The 22,575-nt window shown below is 44.8% G+C and overlaps 1 protein-coding gene across 1 annotated transcript in view; it reads right to left on the minus strand.

Annotated features, from left to right (window-relative positions):
• Nucleotides 1-9,788, minus strand: part of efna5a (ephrin-A5a) — a 41,473-nt gene extending 31,685 nt beyond the window's left edge. Inside the window, exon 1 of the mRNA XM_076980030.1 lies at nt 8,761-9,788. Coding sequence (XP_076836145.1) covers nt 8,761-8,885 — 125 coding nt within the window. The 5' untranslated portion in view covers nt 8,886-9,788. The remainder of the gene's footprint in view (nt 1-8,760) is intronic.
• Nucleotides 9,789-22,575: the final 12,787 nt, after the last annotated feature.

Raw genomic sequence — 22,575 nt, forward strand, 5'->3', positions numbered from 1 at the left:
TTGTTTAAAAATGCATAGAATGTCTCGACAATGACATCTGTAAATCATTTCTATACTGCCGCAATGTTGAATCCTTTTTGATGGAACTATATAAAACTACAAAATTAACATTGCTTTAAAACATCAGTGAGAATGATATGGGAGGAATAAAGAAGCCAGTAAAGGATATTGCAGAAAGCTGCACGAGGGCTTGGGGTGGCAGAGACGATCTCTGCAGCAGGGACCAGGGCCAGTGGGCTTGAGGTGCAGTCATAAAGCTGCTTGATTTGTTTCCTGAGCACATCTGATGCTTATGTTTCCATCGCTGGTCTTTATGGCTTCTCTGCAATATTCATGCCCAAGACAGATGGCTTGCTTTCCATTATACCTGAGTCACTTTCCTAACTTCTTATTTGTGCCTACTGTGGATAAAGCTGAAATATATACTAATATGAGCTGGATTTCAATAGCTGTTATATTTCGATTGGTTTTTTTGTTTTTTTTTAATAAAATATAATCAAGAACCAAGGTTCTTAATATTGGCATCAAGGAAATAATCTTGTTAAGAGCCTTTATTAATGATCAGCTATGTACATTAGAATGCACAAGATGCTAACGAACGTCAACTCAGGCTAAAAAGATTATATAAACAAGACAATAAAACAAATACTTCCACACCATGATCTGTGGTGGTCATAATTTGTGTATACGCTGCTAGTAAAAGATATATTTGATAATAAAAATTACAATATTTAAAAAATCATTTTACAATTATACCATTAATTCCTGCAGATCATCCAATGGGATGGATTTTTCTTTTCTGCTGGTGAGCTGCAAATCGAAGCAGCATCTCTGAGATTTCCCTGTTTTTGAGTCTTGTGAATGTCGGTCGGGTAGCTTTGAAACGAGATGATCCAGGTTAGCGCACCTCTTTGTCCAAGAGACAAAGACAGGCTGTGCACCTATTAGCACCTCTTTGTAATGGCTGCTCAAGGTGTGATATACAATCTCTGACTCAGCTTAAAGACGGCGTCACAAAGGAGATCCTGGTGTGGCACCCTTACAGGTCCCTTCATCAATACCACACAAGAGCACAAAAAAAGAGCAAGAAGAAGAAAAAATGAAGGGAAAAAAACCAAACTCGATGAAAAACAACACGCCAAGAGGAAAAAAAAGAGGAAAAATTCATCCTTTAATGGTCTCATTAAACAGATGTTATTTGTCTCTTATGATGTACTAAATTGCTCTTTGTTCTGCAGGCTGTTAGGAAACTGAGTCTGAGGAGCATGACTTACTGTTTGGCAAGAATGTTGGCCATAAGGTCATTCAGTAAGTTGAGTGACTGGAGTCTGACACTTTGTCCCTCTCCTCCTCTAGACGCCCTCTCCTCCCCACCATCGCTGCTGTCCCACGCACGCGATCCCCCTCCCGGCTGCCGGCGCCGAACCCGTACGCCTTGCCGCTTCGCTGCACGCTCTCATCGCATTACTTCTGCTATTCTAACTTTTCCATCAATTATGCACAAGAATAACTGAGGCCTGGCCTCAGCGCCGGGATAAAAGGACGCAGGCGAGACCCTGCGATGGTGCCGCGTGCCCGCGTGCCCGCACTAGCAGTGATACGAGTGGCGGGACATGAGAGCGGAGCGGGCACGGGGACGGAGAGGCACGCCGGCACTGGCAGGACACGCTCCCTAGCACGATAGCCACGCCAGCCACGCCAGCCAATCGGCATCAGGGCAGAACTGTGAATGTCTAGCAGGCCAATGCACAGCAGCCGTGCAAGCGCTGTTCCTTTTAGTGTCCAAGACTACAGTTGAATTAGTTATTCGTTCTGCTTGTTGACGTTGGAATAAATGAAAATCAAAGCCAAACTTCAATCAAGACTTTGATTCACTTCATCGCATGCATTTGCTATTATTTGAAATCTGACTAAAGTTTTGGGGTTGCTGAGAGTGCAGCAGCAAATTTAGTAGCGTTTAAAGAATAATAATAAAAAAAAAAAACAAAAAAAAGATCCTTGGTGTGCCTCAAAAAGCATGAAGAGTAATCCCATGTCTGCTGCTTTGCTCAGAGAACAAAATGGAGGAAAGTTGGGAAATGGCTGCTTCCTTAGTCCTCACTGTGCTCCGTCTAAATGAAAGAAGATACTTTCTAAGAGTGACAAATATTAAAAGTCCCTACCGACTTGACCAGTCCTGTAACTCAATACTGTCAAATATAATCACGAAGAAGTAAAACGACTGTTAAGGTTCACAGAGCAAAAAATGTAAAACGACAGAAAGATGAAAAGTAAGTCAGGCCAAATGCAACATAGCATTAACACAAAATGGCGACCTCGACATTCCAACCATGGCTGTCTTGACCTCATTTTCCCTATATTGCTTGTGAAGGTTTGTTGGCTAGGCTTGATTCTGAGATCGCAAAGAAGGTTTTAATATTTCATCCATCCCAAAGCTCTGAAAGAACTTCAACAGAAGAACATGCCCTACGTCCTTCTCCGCAGGCTAACGATCCACATGTAAAGGTTTCACAAAGTCACCACAAGAGTAGGAATGGCATGTTTATTCTTATGTGAGATGTTGTAAATTTTAGGTCTGAAGAAGATGAGCCATTATTGCTGAACTTTTATTTCTCTTCTTGTTGTGAAATAACAAAAAATAGAACACAGCTGTTTTTGTGCTGCGATTACTTCCAATGCGAAGACATGAAATGAAACTGAGAAGCAGTTATGATTTTGGGGGTGTAGATGTTAAACATGAGCATCCATTATTGTTTTTCGTTGGGTTTTAGCTGACTGCTCAAAAAAATAAGCTAAAGTTCTCTTGCAGGCTCTTCACTCATAATAATAGTATATAAATTACTTTTACCAAAAAAAAAAAAGAATGGAAAAAAGGTTAATATATATATATATATATATATATATATATATATATATATATATATATATATATATATATATATATATATATATATATATATATATGATGTCACCAATACAGTAGTAGTACTATTGTTAAAGAGTGTTTTGCAACTTCACAAGTGGTAGTTGGTATGGCTGTAAATATAAATCTTTGAGAATTGTTAATAAATGAGAATGTAACGGATGTTCAGTGATGCCAATGATGCCGCGTTTAAAAAAGGATTATGGATGATGATGTTTTTAATTTAGTGTATTTAAAAATTATCTTTTTATGAAGGAACAGGAGGAGAAAGCAAATAATCAAACAAGCAAATTGTAATTGGGTGCCATCTAGTCAGTCACCAGTAACTAGTTACTACATAATCTTACAGTGTTTACAACAGTACACGCCACAAAAATAACAGCAAACAGACTAACAGCAATGTTCGTGGTTTATAAGCCTCCTATACATTATTTTACTAAAACATACAGTTGTTCTGTGTTTCTAGTAGTACCTGCCAATATCCAGAATATGCTGAGAAAAGCACATTGTGCCATGGTTTAGAGTGATAACGTTAATGTATCATCATAATAAGCCTTCCCTCGTTGAAGCTCCATCTTAATGGTATGGATATGACAGCATTGCCAGTGAACTGGGTGGCATATAGATGCAAATCTGGGGCTAAGTTCTCCAAAAACAGTCTTACACAAAGGACATAAAAGGTTCATTCACCACAGACCCTGAGGTGATTTTCAATACCAAGGCAAATATTGACCAACATGCCATAGTCAGACCATCATGGCACATTGCTTTGAAAACCACTCTAATATTCCCAAAACAAACACTGACTCAAATGCAGTAAGCATTAACTCAAAATAAAGTGGAGGAAAATGTGGGCTCTTTTTTAGTATTCGGAATACCGTTTCCAATCAGTTTCCAACAATTGCCTGCACACTGTACATGCAAACCTATATCCCTAAGAGAGTGGCAGTATCTCTTCTGCTCTTTTTTTTCTTGATAAATCCTGCCAAGTCAGTCAATTCTTATTAGCTTAGTCTAGTGGCCAAATACTTTCTTCATTATTTCCTTTAGCGATGAAACGCACCGTACTGACGAGCACAAAGAGATCCCGCTCGGCTCTGCCTGGCCCTTTAGCCGGCCAGAATGTGCAAAGCAGTCGTTACCACACAGCCACATTTTCCTCCAATGCAAGCACACAGGCTTAGCAAACTTTAGGATCCTTTCAAGAAGTTTATCAGGGTCTTTAGGGCCTAAGGCAGATGAATATGAATGGCCAGTGAGGTTGTGGCTCACTGGAGGAGAGACAGAAGGGTAAAGCAGTCCAGAGGAAGTGTTTTGTGTCTCTACACAATGGGCTGATGACCTCTTAAGCCCTTTAGAGTCCCCCTGTTAATACCTTCAGCCAGATCTTCAAAGGCTCTAGAGAAGCCATTTCAACACTCACATTTTTTAAAACTGCACAAAAAAGTACAAACAACGTACAACAAGTAAACACAGCGGGATTAAAAGTGTCCGTTAGCTGCCAAAGAGTCCCAGGAGAATGAGAGCCCACTAAGGCAGTCTAAATAATATTGTTTAAATACCTAAATAAAAGTGATTTCTTTAAATTAGTAGCACAGCCCCTTTTTTCCAGTGGTCCAGAAATAAGTGGTGACAAATCATCTTTCAGGCCTATTAACAAAACCGCACAAGGGACATCACAGAGGTAAGAGGCCAGGAACCCCTCTGTGTGTGAGGGGTCACCAAGCAGCAGGATGTGCTAGTTACCCTGCAGGAAAACTTTCTCTGAGCAGAGAGCATTCTTCAGGCACCCCATGTCTCTTGAGAGAGTTCCAGCACTGCCGGTCCAACCCCTGAGGTTTCTCCAGGACGGGCTGTGGGATAACGGGCTCTGACCCCCGAGGCCCCCCGATCCCCCTTTCCCTTTGTCTGTGGGGGCTGTCCCACTTCCAGACTGAGTCTCGCCTCTGTTGTATGTCCCTCCATATTCCTACATACAAGCCCTGGGGTATGCCTTTCCCATGTGTACAAGCGTGCATACTTTAGACCCTGGCAAAGATCCACCCAAGGAACAATGGTATCCTTTCACGTGGGTCGGGTCTGGGCTGAGAGAGAGCTAAGACCCTAAAACCCAGTCAATATTTGGATGCGAGAGTTTTTCTTTCTTTTTCTTTTTTTGAATTCAAGCAGAACTGAGCAGCAGGGAGCCAGCAGCGTCTGAGAGGTAAAAGGACAGTAAACACAGGGAACAATATGAACCTCACATCACACCACGCCACTGAGTGGCCGTCACAACATCAACTGGCCACAAAGTGCAAAAAAGGAGCTTTGTGTTTTAAGTGGAGATTAAAACTGAGCCGGTACATGAAGGGAAACATTTGAGGTCATTTTGCCCGTCGTGCTTAACTAAGGATGTGCGTGAGAGGCTGGGGAGGCGAGGTGAAATAGCAGGAGCTTTAGAAGAAAATCCATCACATTTCACGATTCTGGGGAGGCCAGATAAAGACTGAAAAACCGCTGAATTGAACAGTTGCAGAAAGTGAGAACCACAGATGCTTCGAAACTGGCTTACAGATTAAGCAATAATAAGTTTTCAAAATCAAAAAGAAAAAGTGTTTCCCATCTGTTGCCAGAAAGCTTTAAAAGACATTATCTAAGATTAATACAGCACCCACGGCTCTCCTAAAGATCCCCCTCCCCAGCTGTTCCTTAGGCTGAGTACTTAGCCCCGTTCGATGGATTTCTTTGATGGGTGGAGGTATCAGCTTCCATGGCACCACATACACAAACACCCAGAAGATTAAGCATGGAATTCAATACTCATTCTTGACTGATCCATGCCATCAACAACAAATAAACTCATTTTCAGCACAGGATGATTTCCTTGCAAAAACACACTTCAACTAACAAAATAAATTACACATACAATGTTTTTGCTTTATCTGCATCTATCTTATCATTCCATTTACAAACTATGGTGGATGTAGGCAAGGAACTGGAGAACTACAAACGTTTCCTTCTCAGCCGCCGGTTCCTTTGACAGACCGATTCCTAACCAAAGGAACTGGCTGAAAATGAACCAGGAGGCATTTAAGGAAAATGTGCCAACTTGAATTGACCTGATTTGTAATTGCATCTGGCCCTGACCGTGTGTTCAAAAAGCCCAGAAAGCCAGTGATGCCTGGGAGAGCATGTGTAGAGTGAAAGAGAGGGAGGGCTGTGTCTGAATGGAACTGCCTCTATACCCAGCTGTAAAACTGAAGGAGCAGCTCTCTTTGAAAAATCGCCCAAAGATTTTCTATCCATTACATGAGTCAAAAATAATGGCAGATACTACAACGCTGATTCGTTTCTATAAAACAGTTTAGAAATCAAAGCGTGTTGCTCAGATAGATATTTTATTATTTGTCTTTCCAGCTGAATTTTTAAAAAAGCAACCAGTCTGTGGGTCATTTGCTCAAAAGCACACAAATGCAGTACAAACCAGAAAATACCAGATTCCTTGAGTTCAAACATCAAGAAAAAAGATCAGACTGTTATTTGATGTGAGCAAATAAATGTGCCTGTGTGCTCTTTAAAGCACAAATTAAATTGGGATTGCATCCATAGTCACTGTATAAAAGTATTAATTCTTAAAATATCATTAAACAATTTACAACTCCATAATAATGTATGCAATCACTTTCTGTGACTGACTGCTACACTAATATTTCACAGCATGCCTGGCTAAATCTTGTTTTTGATCTCTCGTAACACACTTTCTAATGCCTATAATTTGTTCGTATTAATGAGCTATATTCAGAGGAGAAGATACAGCTGCCTATGAGTTTAAGGAGTGATCGGAGTCAAGATCCAAGATCTTTCATCCAACACGTTCAATTACTAACCAGTGAAGTGCTGGTCGCTCATGTGCACAGGAAACAGATGATCAAAACGCGTCTTTCACAGTTTTACAGGACTACTTTAAACTGTAAGGTCAAGGTTATTGAAAAGGACTTAAAGGCTTGGGGCACACATGCGACAGTGGAGACAGTCATTGTCTGGGGCGATGGAAACTGCGGAGGTAGTGACTTGTGTTGAGGGTTATGAGTGACATACAGCCAGATCCAGGGGCACAAGGTCATGACAGACAGCACTGCAGCATTATACAGCACAGCCAGATTTTGCATTAGGCCACTGGGTGAGCGCATGCATGCGAATGAGAGACACTCATTTAGAGCAACTCATTTATTTACCAGAGGGGCCTCATTCCACCCGGATAAGACCCAGGCAGGGTGCTTCCAACACACACACACACACACACACACACACACACACACACACACACACACACACACACACACACACACACACACACACACACACACACACACACACACACACACACACACAGAGCACCCCAGCACATGCATAACCCTTGAGGCATAGCTTGTCCTGGGCTTGCACCCTAACATGAACCCAGTGTTGCTCCGTTGATGGTTAACATGGGCCCAGTGCTGTTAGTGCAGAATGTGTGAGCACGGCAGGCGGTCCCCTCTCACGAGCGTGTGGCCCCCAACCGGGCCGCTGCCCCTGCTGCAGGCCACTTGGAGCCCGGGCCATTGTCCCAGCCCTGCATGGGTCTGGGCAGCCTGGCTCACAGGGAGCCCCATGGCAACTGAGCGAGGAGAACTGGGAATGGCCAAGAGCTCGTTTCAGGACACCCAGGGACGAACTGTGGAGTCCTGCAAAGAGTAGTGGACAGTAGGCCTGCCATTTTAAATGTCCTCTGGGGGACGACCTGTTATTCTGGTGGGGCTTTGTTGTAGGGAGTAATCGTTATAGGACGGGACGGATCAGAGTTACTAAAAGTAATACAGTCATTCCAAAGTACATATTCGTATATGTAAAATTCATTCGACATATTTAGTGATTAAGCCAATAGTGTCACTGCAGAAAAAAGGGGAAGAGGAAAAACCTGCTCACTTTTTAAATCAAGCTTCATCATTTTCACTATAACTTTAGGAAACCAAAACCATGAAAGTACATTTTTCTGAATTTTGAACAAGAAGCTCACCTCAGGAGATTTTCCTACTTATTTTGACTTTAAAACACACACAACACATAGGCTACACACTATAACCAACAGACTACAACTAACCCTTTACTCTATATCTTAAAAACATACAACAAAACACACACACACACACACACACACACACACACACACACATTAAAAATTTAAAAGAAAATAACATCAGTGGCTAATATTGATTATTACAAGGAAATAAGTAATTAATTATCTAGTATGTTAACTAATCTTCAAACACTGCATAAACCAACACATATATATTATACGCATTTAGTTCCAACAGGTGAGTATGTTTTTCTTGCATTTACCAAACAAATTTACTACGTTGATTACCCATGAAGTCAGTTATATCTGACATCAAACAAACACTAATCTTTAAAAAAATCGCACTGTCAGTTCTAAATTTGTTAGCCTACTAGTGTCAGACAATTGTAAGATTTTTTTATGGGCACTTTATGTCAATAGCAAATTTCGTTCTTGCGTGCAAGGTTTCTTTAGTCTCTCCGAGCCTTTCTCAACAGACGTGAACGCTGTTGTGTGTGAAGCAGCCGTAACAAGTGTTTGCAGTGATAGATGTGAAAATAATATCCTCTACCACTTCTTGCATACGCAGCGTTTCACGCCTAAATTATACCGTACACCGCATCTGTGGGGTGCTTAGTAAACAACGAGCATTAAACACAACTCCGTACGTGGACAGGTACGACTAGACCTGACAGTGGTCTTCAATTACAGAGAAGTTCCCAGCCTACTCGAGCAGGGCTCCACCGTGGACCGGTACACTCACCTTGGGTTGGTCCGGTTCCAGTAGACTGCGTAGCGGTCCGCCACAACCTTAGACGCAGGCTCCTGACCCAACACAGCCGTCCAGAGCACCACGAAAACACAAAAAAACATTCCCACCTGCGGCATTTTCTAGTCGCACTCAGTCCAACAGTGTTTGGATGTCTCTTCAACAGGCTTGAGCAGGCAAAATACCAACCAGTTCACATCTGGGGCCCTTTAGCCGGGGCTTTATTTAATATTTCCACGTGTGAATATGTATTTTGTCTATAAATAGCGGTGTAAAAGCTCCTGTTGTACTAAATGAACGACAATGTCGGTGATGCCAATGCCACAGAGGTCCTTTTCTAATGTTAGAGCTCTGAGGGAAATTGTGTAAAAGAATAGGTTGGGTTTAAATGCTAGTTTGAAGGGTTATATTTGGTCTTTCAGTCCAGCGTCCCGTTGGACCAGCGCATCCCTCACACGGTGCCGATCGGCTTATTGCGGAATGCAGAAGAATTTCTTATCCACCCAGAAATAAACAAAGCGACTTGGGTCAGTTTTGGATGATTTTGGTTCCCTTTAACGGCTCCGACAAATTCTTTTCCCAGGACAAGAGTTCGTATATACTGTAACTACTCAAAACTGTAAGAGTTGTGTGAATTAATATAGTCGCAGGTCCATTCGCAATACGGATCCCACCGTCGGAGTAGAAAGGCAGGAACTAATCATCAGGGTGAACGCGGTTCTTCGTCCAGCGATGTTCTTGAAGCTGAATTTCTGTGTTTCTGTCTCAGCGTTTTCTTCAAACTGTCAGGGCTGACGGGGAATGAGAAGCGAAATACCTCAATGCACACAGCATGCGGCGAATAAAGCCTTTCACCTCGCCACTGGACCCTACTATGTTTAAATCTAGATATTTAAACACATTACAGTACCAAAGTATAAAACTGCGCGGTGTGTCGTAACTCTTCACACAGCTGAGGTCCTCGGAATCAACTGCTTCACGCCGGATCCACGCTTTCCCTGATCCACGGTACAGTTCGGGACTCCAGCCCTTCCCCATTGGCTTGCGTTATGAATGATGGGCGTCTCGCTTACAAAAACAACAGCCCTCCTCCAGAGGGGGGGCACATCTCCTCCAGAGGGGGGCACATCTCCTCCAGAGGGGGGGCACGTCTCTTTCGTTTGTCAGATAATTCTCTTACAGGTAAAATAATACAACAAATAAAATGATAAACCTCAAAATAAAATACCACTAATACTAATATTTGGAGACTTTCAAATGCGCGTCTAAGTTTAGGACTGTCTATGTTGACATGTTTACATCCGAAGCACCATTTAGATTTGTTACACCGTCTCTATATTTATAGGGCGAGATTTGGCAGTAGCTATGATATTTTATGAGTAAACTCCTTTTTGGCACAACGTGTCAGAATAAATTCACATTGCGTAAATTAAATTGATCATCAATATTTTAGCTATTTCGGTAACACAGGTTGTGTCATTTTTCATTAACGTCGTTGTATACAGTACTGAAACTGACATCTCTAGGTGCGAAAAGCCAAAAGCCATAACACGCCCCGTAGTGGAGTGACGGAAAAGCGTTTGCTCATATACTCATATATGAGTTTGTGCCAAGGCCACTTCAGATAATCTTTCTCTCTCTCTCTCTCTCTCTCTTCTCTCTCTCTCTCTCTCTCTCTCTCTCTCTCTCTCTCACACACACACACACACACAAATTTGTCTGGTGTGCAGAAAAAAAGAAATGAAATTCCTGCTAAATATGTCCCATTAGAGGCCAACAATCCCCTGCTAATCGCTTCATCTCAAAATGGGTTTACCACCCTGATTCAGCTGAGATAGATAGATGTCTACAGTCCATAAGACAAAAGCATCTTTTTAAAATTCAGAACAGATGGGCCAAGAAGTCCAGCTTCGGTCTTTGCTGCTTTTGTTGTATATCAATACTGAATTCCCTTTACACATATACACACACGTACACACAAAGGCACTGAAGGTAAATGTCTGAGGTGGATATTCAGTTTGGGAAATACTGGAAATGATGGGTAGATTAAAACTGTTCCTCCATTTACTACAGTATTGATATATAACAAAAGCAGCTCTGGGTAGGGACATAATAGCTGAACATTTTGAGCAAAAAAATCTTTCAATACATCTCACATTCCCCATTTGAGAGAAAATGAGCTCCCCAAAGCACTTCTTTGATTACTCTTGCATGAGTCAGATTTTATGAGTACGATCTACTCTCTAAAAAGCATTCACATATGTGTTCAAGTATTTTTTGGGAGGACTAGCAGATATTTCAAAGACGTTAATTCAGATCCAATTTAATCCTCTATTATTTCAAATAATTAAAAAAGGTACACCCTTTTTGTTCCTTCTCTGGTGTAGCGTGTTTTGTAAAGTAACTCCTAAGGTTCAGTTTGGCTGAAGCCCAGCACCCTTCTCTGGTTCTCGCGGGTTCCTCCTCTCTGAAGTGCTGAATATGCTGAAACCGTTCTCCTTACAGGACTCTCCGGTCGACAAGCCCCTCCTGGTGGAATGAATGGTTATCTCTGCCCCGGCAAAACCCTTCAGACAGCTGTGTCCTCATGAGCCGAGTCTGACACTCTCACGTGAATGACTCCAGCTGGGTGTGTCCCGATCCAAGGGGGTTTAGGTAGAACTAGAAGGTGTGTGTGTGTGTGTGTGTGTGTGTGTGTGTGAGGAGATGGGGTTGGCTTCCTCAGAGAAAGAAGAGGAGAACTCAACAATGTCATAGATGAGAAGGAGAGGGAGAGGGGAAGAGAGAGAGATACAGAGCGAGCATGATGGATAGAGGCTATGAGGTCACTGCTAGTGTGAGAGTGGGGGGAAGGGGGAGCCTGGGCTTAATCATTGATTAGCTAGACATTTTCCATGTGACCACTGATAACGGCAGATCCAGACCGTGATAAGGTCTCCTCTTTTGAACAATGTGGTTTGATAGCTTTGCTACATCTAAAATATGTCTGTATAAAACAGATTACAGCACAGCCTTGGCAATAAAGATAATTTGAAGTGAACAGGAAAACCAGAAAACATAATATGTAAAATGTAATGGGATTCACATGAGAAACAGCAACTATTAACTTTCAGAAAAGATAATTGCCTGGCCATATAATGTCAATTACCAATGTCGCTTCACTGAACATGATATTAAGATACCATAATGAGTTATTAAATGAATGTCTATTAGCAGCACATAAACACTAAGTGGATGCCTTATAAACAGGCACCTAAAATACAGTCAGAACTAAATCACACAATTATACTGAAATGAAGAAGAAAAGACCTTATTGCAGCCATGATAATGAGGTGATAAAGTCCTTAACTAAAAATGCAAGAGGCTATTTTCGGACTCGTGGAGATAATTTTACTTTATCTGCTCACAGCCAGAGGCCCGAACCCTGGCAGCCGATCCCTAAGTCTGGGTGTCAGACATGCCACTTGGACGTGTACAAACACGTGTGATTTATTTCGGATGTGCGTGTGGCCCTTCTGACCTGCTGTGCTCTTTCCCCTTCGCGTGGCCCCTGTTTCAGGGCACACTGGAGCACTCCTGCGCGTGAGGCGTGCACCCGCACGTGTTCTTGGTCGCAGCAGCCAGGTATCCGGCACACGTGACGCACGCATGGCTCTCGCTAGATCCAAAGCAAGTGCTGTTGGCATCAGAGCACCGGCTATTTCAGAGCAGGAAGCATTCGCCGTGGTTTAGCGTTGCCGTGGAGACAGGCAGCTCTGATCCGTGGGGCGGGGGGGTGGGGTGGGCCTCGGCGTTGCGGGTCCATGACGCTGACAGAGCCGGATCAGAACACAAGAGCCTGGATTCATTCAGCCCGATTGGCTCAGCCAGCTCACTAGACTCCACTGACTTCATCTGGGTAAATCCCTGTCTCAGAGCACACTCTCAGATGACAGGCCAACCGATAAAGAAATGCAAGTCAGGAAGTATTACAGGACTTCCTTTCAGGCTCTACTGTATCAAACCCACGGGGATCTTTTAACTTCAAACTAGCAAAAATATATGAGCACTAGATGATGTAAGAGGAAGTCCTACGAAATATGTGCGTAGAAAAAGCTCCAATCCAAACAGATTCAAAAAGATGACATCCCAGAGACACAGTGGGCATGCAGCATTACCATTTAAGACTATAATTTTAGCTAAAGGCTAGAACCTGTCATCAGATTTCACAAAGATATACATTAGGATAGACGCTGCTTTCTCCGTGTTCTCTGCTTGACTCATAAGTGAGCCAGCATAATCCGCCTAAACACTCTTTGATGCGAAGTTTCTTCACTGGAGAAGGCACTTGTTGAGGGACTGAACAGGCGGAACTGAGCAGCGAAGTAAGCTCTCCCAGACGGCGAGCACATCTATGAAGAGATAACAGCGTACTCCCCTCCACACGAGCTCAGCCAGGACTTCCCCGACGCAGACAGGGACCTGAGCACGACGAGGTCTGTGGAGGCACGACGGAGAACGTGTTGGAAAGAAGGAATGTCTGGCTTCATTTGGGAGAGACACCTGACCCTCCTGTGGGAGCAGCTGAGGATGAATGAAACAGGCGGACGCGTTTCCGTAAAGCCAGAGGGCCAGAGGTGGCCTTTTGCACCGCCTGAAAAGACACAGTCTGCTCAAGTCATTCCCTGTACATTCTTCTGCTTGTGACTGACAGAAGCGGACGCTTTGAAAGAGCTCGGAAGAGGCGATAATAACGGCGGAGATTCTGACTGTATTGTGTTAAGAACAGAAGATACCGGTGTAATTAGGCTGGAAAGACTGTCTGAATGCTCCCTTCTGTGGTTTCTTGGTCATCTATCCTATAGCTGGAAAATTCGTTGGGTTCACTGGGGACCAATTAAGACGGATCCTGGACGGCTATAATATATCAGTCTCTAGCCAGCTATGCAGGAGCATTTTCATCTCTTGTCAGATGAGCTCACCACTTATCCCGTCGTCATCTCCGCCAACTAACCGGGGGGACTAACGATGGGTCAGATCCTCCCTCGACCTCCCCTCTAAAACACAGCATCTTTCATTCACTCAATAAAGTTATTATGGCATTTAAAACAGTGAGCAGCTGCTTTACCCACGCAGCCATGTCACGGGTGAGCGGTCATGAAGACCGGGCCGCTCCATCTTCCACAGAACAGCGTAACACAAGGTGACCACATCCCAGCCAGCTAGCGTCAAACGCAACGCAAATAATCAGCGACATCAGGCTGCCTGCTGTCAAGCTCTGAAAGCTACCGTCGTTCCTACGAATTCTCAGCCCTCATTACAAATGGATGAGGTAAACATTGTTGACACAAAACATTGAGTTACTGGTTTCTTGATATGCCTAATAGCTTCCTTATTAAGATTTACGATATCTGCCGTTCTTGTGATTAATTAGTTTTTAGCCCCCTTCTCAGCCCAACGGTTCAAGTACAGAGTTGAAAGTGAGCAGTGTCCACCAAGTGTAGTTTTGTATAGATATTAAACAATAATGGGGCTTTCTCGTGCAAAAGGCCACATCAGTTGGTCTGTCAGCTTCAGACTGTGGAGCAGGGAGGGAGCGTGAGGTTCATGTTGGGCCAGGGTTGAACAGAGTCAGGGGTCACCAGTGCACTCCTGATGCATAGCATAATAATGAGCTGCCTCTTCCCGCACCCTGTCAGGATGCATTAGCACCACAAAGTGTCAAGTGCTCTGTAGCTCTCCTTCATCCGCGCCCTCTCTCTTATGTACACACACCTACACACGAAGCCACATGCTTCATTCCTCTCATGCTTTCTTAACCCCACTCTCCTTCCAACCAAGGCTTGTTTTAAAAAGAGCCTGTATCAGTTGTTCTGACGCCAGGTGAGGCTGTGATCTGCACTGGGGTGGCCATATGCAAAACACACCGTAGCGGTTGCTAATCCCAGCGTGGCAGAGGTGGTTCAGAGAGCGGTAAACACGTGAGGACGGGTTCCGCGGAGCAGGCGCTGGGCCGGGGGGTGGGGGGGGGTTGGGGCTGGACATCGTCAGGCCTCCGCCGCACATCGCCATGTGCGGCTCCCACCGCACAGCCTCATCCCTCCCTCGGAACACAGCACGTCCCTTTTTAATGTGCCCATTAGTCAAAAAGCAGCAAGGAAAACAAGGTGGCGTTCTCCCAGGGAGCAGTGCCACACACAGCCCCGGCAGACCGGGCCAGAACACGGAGTGGGTTGGGTGCAGCTGGGAGAGGGCACATGCAGAGCTTTATATGTGACACCTTAATCCAGCTAACCCCAAACACAGGCTGCCCGCCATGTGCACCCAGCACACACTCTCACTCTCTTGATCCCTGCTACAGAACACACACTAGGCAAGCACTAACACAAACACACACACACACACACACAAACACACACACACACACACCCCTTGAGTTTACGTTTTCACACATACACAAAAAGCATGTTTATGAGCAGCTGTGGGGTACCAGCGATTTTTTAAACGCAAGCTCACCCCAGCTGGGCTCCCTGGAGACCTCCCCTAAAGCTGAGGAGAAGGTGTGCTTTCAGCACAGGGTTTCCCTTTCGAGCAGTAACTGTAGAAACATGCTCGGTGGGATTAGGCCGACATTCTAATGAGACCCGGGGTCAGCGTGGGGTCAGATCAAGGCCTCCGTGCACCTCACAACTCATTCTTCGTGTGAAAGAGTTTCTGGCGTAGTGGCTCTTTGATGGAGGTAAGGCATATGGGATACTGTGGTAGCTAAGTGGCTGAAATAGAGGGTGATGCCAAAATGAGATGAAGAGTAGAGATTTATGGTCTCCAGGGCACTCTCCATAATGACATGTGAGAGGGAGAGCGTCTTATTTACATGCAGTACACCAGCAGTCTGGGTGCGGGCCACCATCTCCCACTCTTCCAATCACAGTATGGGTGCCGTCATCACTCACCTCAGACACCTGAACATCTTGTGAGCAGAAGAGCATGAATTTTACACTGCTGCATATGCTAAAAGATCCAGGGACTCGGGCAGTTTTAGGGAAGAGGAATTCGGAGAAAATGTAAATATACTGGACGATTCCTGAGATATGAGGAAGAGAAAAAAAAGAGATATGAAAGATGGGACAGATATGATCCAGGTCGGCCACAGGCTGGTAAAATGCTTCAAGCTTCACGGGCAAACACACACGGTTCACCACTTCGACCCGAGGATTAAACGGCGTTATGAGCTCATTTAGCCTGGACCAAATCCAACCAAATTAAGCCGGTAACTTGCGCCGAATGCATTTTTCTCCCTTTTCTTCTGTCCTTTGAAACATTCATGCCCTGTGAGTAAAAAAGTCGAGTGAACCTGAAATAATGAACCTGTAGAATGAGAGAGAGTGTCTGAGCCTTTCACTGAGCCGGTCACCAGGTCCAACGCTGCACATGGTGCACACTGCCACTTCTGCACGTGCATCCTTGCAGAAGGACCTCTGTGCCTCAGCTACCAGCAGCCCCGGCCCACCAGACACCGGGCAAGCCGCTTCACGCTCCGTGATTGCTTTCTGCCCACTCCCATTTGCACTTTCATGAATATGACATCCGTTTCATTTGCAAATTTGATCAATGAATAAAATTACGCTACACTGGGTGGGAGTGTTGAGTTCATCAATCAGATTGATAAACTGTTTGTGATGGTCCAAACTCCCCCCCCCCCCCCCCCCCCTCCATGAGACACTTGACAAATATTAACTAAGCAATTACATATGATGGCATGGTAACTTCCTTTTTGTGTCTACATATATTTAACGTCTTCTCAATGTGTAGGGCTCCTTCACTCACTATCTGTCTGTCTGTCTGTGTTTGTTTGTCTGACTGTCTATGCGTGTGTATGTGTGTGTGTGTGTGTGTGGTACACAAGGTATCCAGAGAAACAGGACATTTCACACAGAGGGCCCACACCGTGCAAGCAAAGCGATTAATACACACAATATCACTGGTTAATTGCTCAAATGCACAAGTGCATTATCACAAACAAATGAACAGCACCCAGAGGCCCCTATAAGGCTAACGCGTCCCTGTGCACTTACTGTTCAGTGGTTCACAGCGACACACTCTGAAAGTGTAACAACATGGGGTTGCCAGTCTGAGCTACCTGGTCGAGTGACCACACACGAGGAGAGCAGTGCTAGCCCTTCTGCTCCATTTATACTGCCTCACTGCCAGACGTCCTGCAGCCAGCAGCCTGGATCAGAGCCCCCATGGCATTTAGTCTGACCCCTGCAAGAGCTTCTGATGCCATTTCCCAGTATTCTAATGACTCTGGTATTTACCGGCCAGAGTGGGTGGCACGCCCCTGATGGCTGCGAGCGGTTTGTTGGGTAGGGAGGACGAGAGAGGGCCTCCGGTGCAGTGTGACGTCACGTCCTCTCCCGTGAGGAGGGGCGGTGATTTGTCAGGGCGCGGAGCAGGGCGCGTAAGGCTGCAAGACTGGAAACTTCTCGCCTTGGAGTGACGGACAGTTCCCTCAGCATCCGGAGAGGTCCCTGATGGATGGGAATTGGGTTAATGAGGCTTTACAGATGAAAACGATTTGGGGATGAATATTTCATTCACATATCGGGCGATTTGGCCGGCTCATTCGTCACAGTCCACGGCGTGGCTTTGTCCGGGCGTTTGCACGTCTGTAAGGGAGGAAAGCACGTATTGGTGTGTGCGAGCGCGCTTCCGAGTGTGTCTGGCTACATTTGCGAGAGAGGGTGAGACCGGAAAACGAAAGACTGGAGGTGTGAAAGGGAAGGAATGAGAAAGAAGGGAAGAGAAATATGGAGGGAATAAACGGAGGACCAAGGCAGCCAATAAAGGAGGAGTGGAAGAAAAAGAGCAGAATCACGCACAAAATTGCATGAAAAATACATTTTCGCTGCAGAGGATCTGTGCGGCTTCACTTTGAGCTCCTGCGTCTGGACTCTGCTCTCTTACTTGTGTCTGCCTGCATTTCAGAAGTGTTCCCATCTTCACCATAGAGAGGCCAGATTGGCAGATGAAACATCTCGATGATTAAAATAATACGCGCCTTAACGTGCAACAATGATCCGGCCCTGTGTAAAGGCACTCCCTAGGATCAATAGCACGCCCCTGTTAAAAATGAAATGTATTGATTCCTGCTACCTCACACAGCTGCGGTGATTGAGTTTGAACAACGTTCCATCAGCTTCCAGTGCTCCACGCCTCAGTACCCAAAACGCGCACGTCTGGCTGCTTGTTTCCTTATTTGGGCAGTGTGGGTGGGGCTATTTACCTAATTTCTCATTAGAAAATATTCAATTATAAAGCTGAGGCATTCTGTTGGCTCATGACCTGCTGGTGAGTGGAAGTCGGAATAATAAGGCAATTTAAGTGAGATAAAATCTTTTTTGTTTTTCATCCAGAAGCACTACAAGTTGGACCTGGAAGAACAAACACAGCAAAACAGAACTAAATGGACACATTTATCAAGTGGAATTGTGGGAAGTGACACTGGCTCTAACAGGTGTGTTTTTTTTTTCTCTCATAGCGTCGCCAGACACAGTGTGTGCTCTCATAAACCAGAGAAGCAGCAGAATATGTCAGTTCCGTTAACAAGATGTTGATTACAGTTCTGTTAATGAGATGTGGATTACTACGTGCACAAGTATGCAAGGGCGTGTGCATGGATCAAGGTTTCCACGTGTGTGTGTGTGTGTGTGTGTGTGTGTGTGTGTGTGTGTGTGTGTGTGTGTGTGTGTGTGTGTGTGTGTGTGTGTGTGGAGTGCATGTCTGTGTGCTCAAGCACTGGTTACTCCAACACCCACTGAAGTGAAATGTTTCTCCAGACTGACATACGAGTTAGGGACCAAAATCAAATACTGGTTCCCTGTTTCCCTCCCTGTTCATTGTAGTTGGAGACAGAATCCGCCCATGCCAGGTTTGCTTCACCTCCCAGGACTGCTTGAATCGCACTATGACCACAAGAACCCCAGCATCCACTACCAGACACAAGGCTTTTATGCATTGTGCCTGGTCCACACTCCAGTTTAATCAGTGTGGTGTTTCTCATTGGTTACAGATGCCTGTGATCAGTCATAGATACAAGTGTGTGATGCAGTGCTAATGCATAATGGAACTATATTATCCTCAATAGAGCAAATGCATTGTTCCGACCTCAGCAACAGTGCACACTCATTCACCTGTTTTTCCCCCCTCTACAACAACTGAAACATGACTGGAATAAGAAAGGGAGAATGTCACTGTATTTGTGGGTGGGTGGGTGTGTGTGTGTGTGCATGTGTGGGTGTGTGTGCCCCAAGCCTCAAGCCACAGTCATATCAGCACAGGCCAGCATGTTAAATTCAGGACGTACCTCTGGCTGTGTGCATACATATGTGCACACATACACGCTTGTGTGTGCATATTAGTGTGTGCCACTGGGAGACAGTTCATTAACATGACCCCACTATCAGGACTCGTGTCACATGACAGGAGCTGCAGCTGGTTGGTCATTTCGGAAGCCCTTCAGGAACTAGACGTGCCTATCTGAATATGCACAAACAGGTCTCTTATTGGGCAAACTAATGGAGATACAGACCTCAGTCTGATGGCCTTATTCCTCTCCTACCATATGTTTCTGGACATTTAGAGTCTGTAACCAGCATGCTAATTAGATTCCCATGATTTGTAACTCAATGATGAGGTCTGATGACCTGCATTGCTACCCCCTTACATCATCAAGTAGTGACAGATGACATTTAACCAGATTTAACCTGTTCATGGAAGCAATGGCCTATTAGATTGTCCATTAGAGTGGAATTCACATATTCCTGGGTCATAATGAATTGCTGCATCTGGTCAATCAGACACACGCCTATAAATGTTCATAGCTGCCTTAGAGAAGAGGAACACGGGCTTAACAGAAGTGACTTATTACCCCGACCGATCTGGAAGCAGTTTTTCCCCTGTTGTCTTGGCCAAGTAGTCTGGGCTGAGGAGATTCTTCGACTGGGAGAGATAAAAGCAGGTGAGGGAGGGTCAAATTAAATAAACTCACCTCCATCTTTCAGCGACTGTAGCCATAGGGGTGTATGGGGTGCAACTAAATCTACAGATTACTGGGCTGCATTTAGTTGGGCCATACCAATCATGACGCTCATACTGGAAAAAGGAGAGAATGAATCATAGGAAGCTATAAATCACTGACCTGGTGATCACATTCCTCAACCTCAGGTCACCAAGCCTGTTTATCTTGCTGCTCAAACAATCTATTATGCCCCGTGCTTGAGAAGAACCTTCATTAAGCAGCGCAGTACCACCAGAGAAGTGTTTTCTGCTTCGGAATGTCCCTGTGTGTGTGTTTGTGTGTGTTTGTGTACGTATACGTATGTGGGTCAGTATGTTAGTATGGGCAGAAGAATGATTGCAGAACAAATTACAGGGACAAAAGGCGGGAAAAAATCTGTAAATAGGGCCTGCAAACAACAACGATGGTCGGCAGACAGGGCAATACAGATGGCCGGTCACAGAGGAGTTCAGCTAATTTAGATAAGCTAAGCTAACATACTTGAGGCAATGGCACTTTAGTGCCTGAGAAACAGGGAATGTAAACAGTGAGCTCAGGTTGGGCCCCACAGATACAGAGGAGGAGTGCACACAGGGAACACCTGCATGACAGCCGCAGACATTCTCCTCAGACTAAGCATTTAACGACTTACACAAAAGAGGCTATCAGTGCCAACTACTGATAGGCAGACAGAGAGTTGACAGACGATTTAGACTCATCAGATCACTTTTCATACGACTCCCCGACGTGTGCACATTCCAAAAATAAATAAATAACCTGATAGAGACGAAGAATGCAACCTGAGGTAGTAGCCTCCCGCGTCTTTGTCGTCCGTGGGGTAATTTATGTTTATGGACAGCGGGGTGTGTATATAGTAGTGTATATTCCCACACACTGGGTCAGCAGGGAGGTGGAGCACGGCGACGTTGTTTAGGTTAGTGTTAGTGGGGGGGGGGAGGGGGCAGGATATGGAGGATTTGGAGGGAGTGGTGCTTCTCTCTGTAGACTCTGAGCAGCTCGCTGTTTGATGCCCCTGACAGCAGGCTGATGCATGAGCTGCCGGGGTCTGTGCGGGTTACACACACCAGGCACATGACATCACACATGCCACTGTAACTGACCCGGCACCACATTCACGGGGCCCCCTGCTGGCCACTCTGGTCGACGCCGCAGGAAAAACAACTGCCTTGTCTCATCTGACTTGTCATAGCTATAATTTCTATAATTATATGTGACATTAACATACACATTTACCTTAACAAGTACACTCAAACAAGTCAGCCACTGTCAGTGAGAATAAACATGTAATTACCATGTACATTGCTAAATGTCAGATGCTCACTGACTAAAGTATTAAGGCCCCCTATCAAACCACAGATTGAAATTGATCGTTTGTTATTTTTTTTAAAGGGTGCAAATTGATTTCTCTGTCAGGGTGTCTGGGTGTCTGTCAGGGTGTCTGGGGAGGGGTCCTCATATCGCCACTAGAAAATACTGCAGAGTAACATCATTTCAGAGAGGTTAATTGCAATGTTGCAATTTAGGACAGTGTCCTCTACATAACCAAAAGACGAAAGGAAACACATGTGAGAGTGACACACACTATAACACTCACCCACATTAACAGAGGAGTGGACGACTATCCCGCTGACATTCTGTCAACAACGCATTAACAAAGTTCACTCGACGTGAGGTATTGCGTTTTGCAGCAGAAATAATGAAGAGAATCGAAACGAGATCACACTGCAGCTCGGACTTGTACTCCCTGAAGAGAAAATCACAGTGTGGCAGTAGGAACTGACGTGTGGCAGCTGCGTGGCTGGACTGAACCTGCTCTGCTTAGCACTGCCATGCTCGCTAATGGAATTTAACGTTCACAGCCCTCTGAACTGTGTGGTCCAAGCTCTGGCCCGCCATGTCCTGAGTGTGGAATACAAGACAATCTCCATACAGCCACATCTGGTTCCCTCTCAACAGTCTTCCTTTATGCCTGCGCTCTCGTTGGGCGTGCCGCACCCTGACAGCCCTCTCCGCTCACACCTGGCAGGCGGTAGAGCTGCACACTGTGGACCGGGTCAAGACCAGAGGCTCAGCATTTCAACCTGACCGATTGTCATTAAATTCATTTCGGTGCGGATGGCAGACTCGGTGTGGCGGGGGTCCTAGACAGGAAGAGCCAAGAAGCACAGTGGCAAAGCCAAAAGACATTTGAAAGAATGTGCGAAAAGGCCAAGACGATTACTGGCGCATTAGTCATTTGGAGCGCACATATATGGCGCGTAAATATCATCCTAGTTATTCATGTTTAAAAAGACAAAAACACAAGTGAGAGACTCAGGGTGCCGAACATAATGGGCATGTGGTCTGCCTTAATTAATGACTAATTTCTTTGAGCATTTTATTTATCATCTTTACTGCACACCAGGAGTATTTACAATGGTAATGTGGATATGCAAATGAATATGAGATGAAAGGATTTTTTTTTCCAAAAATTGTGTGCATCTTCTAACAGCGTTTTATTAAAGAGTCGTGCCAATTAACACTGAAATGAACCATTTGATGATATCCTGTTCAACAGTATTTGTTGACATTCTGTTTGACAGAACTGTACAAGAATAAATTAGGCAAATAACAACAAAAGAGAATCTGCATATTACAAATCAACTGCATCAAATGTGGACTGGACCTGTGTCTCTTCACTAATATAACAGATATCTCTCCAGTGTCAATATGTCCACCAATGTTACAGATCTCTCTCCAGTGTCAATATG

Source organism: Brachyhypopomus gauderio, chromosome 18 (assembly GCF_052324685.1).
Source record: "Brachyhypopomus gauderio isolate BG-103 chromosome 18, BGAUD_0.2, whole genome shotgun sequence".
NCBI classification, from domain to species: domain Eukaryota; kingdom Metazoa; phylum Chordata; class Actinopteri; order Gymnotiformes; family Hypopomidae; genus Brachyhypopomus; species Brachyhypopomus gauderio.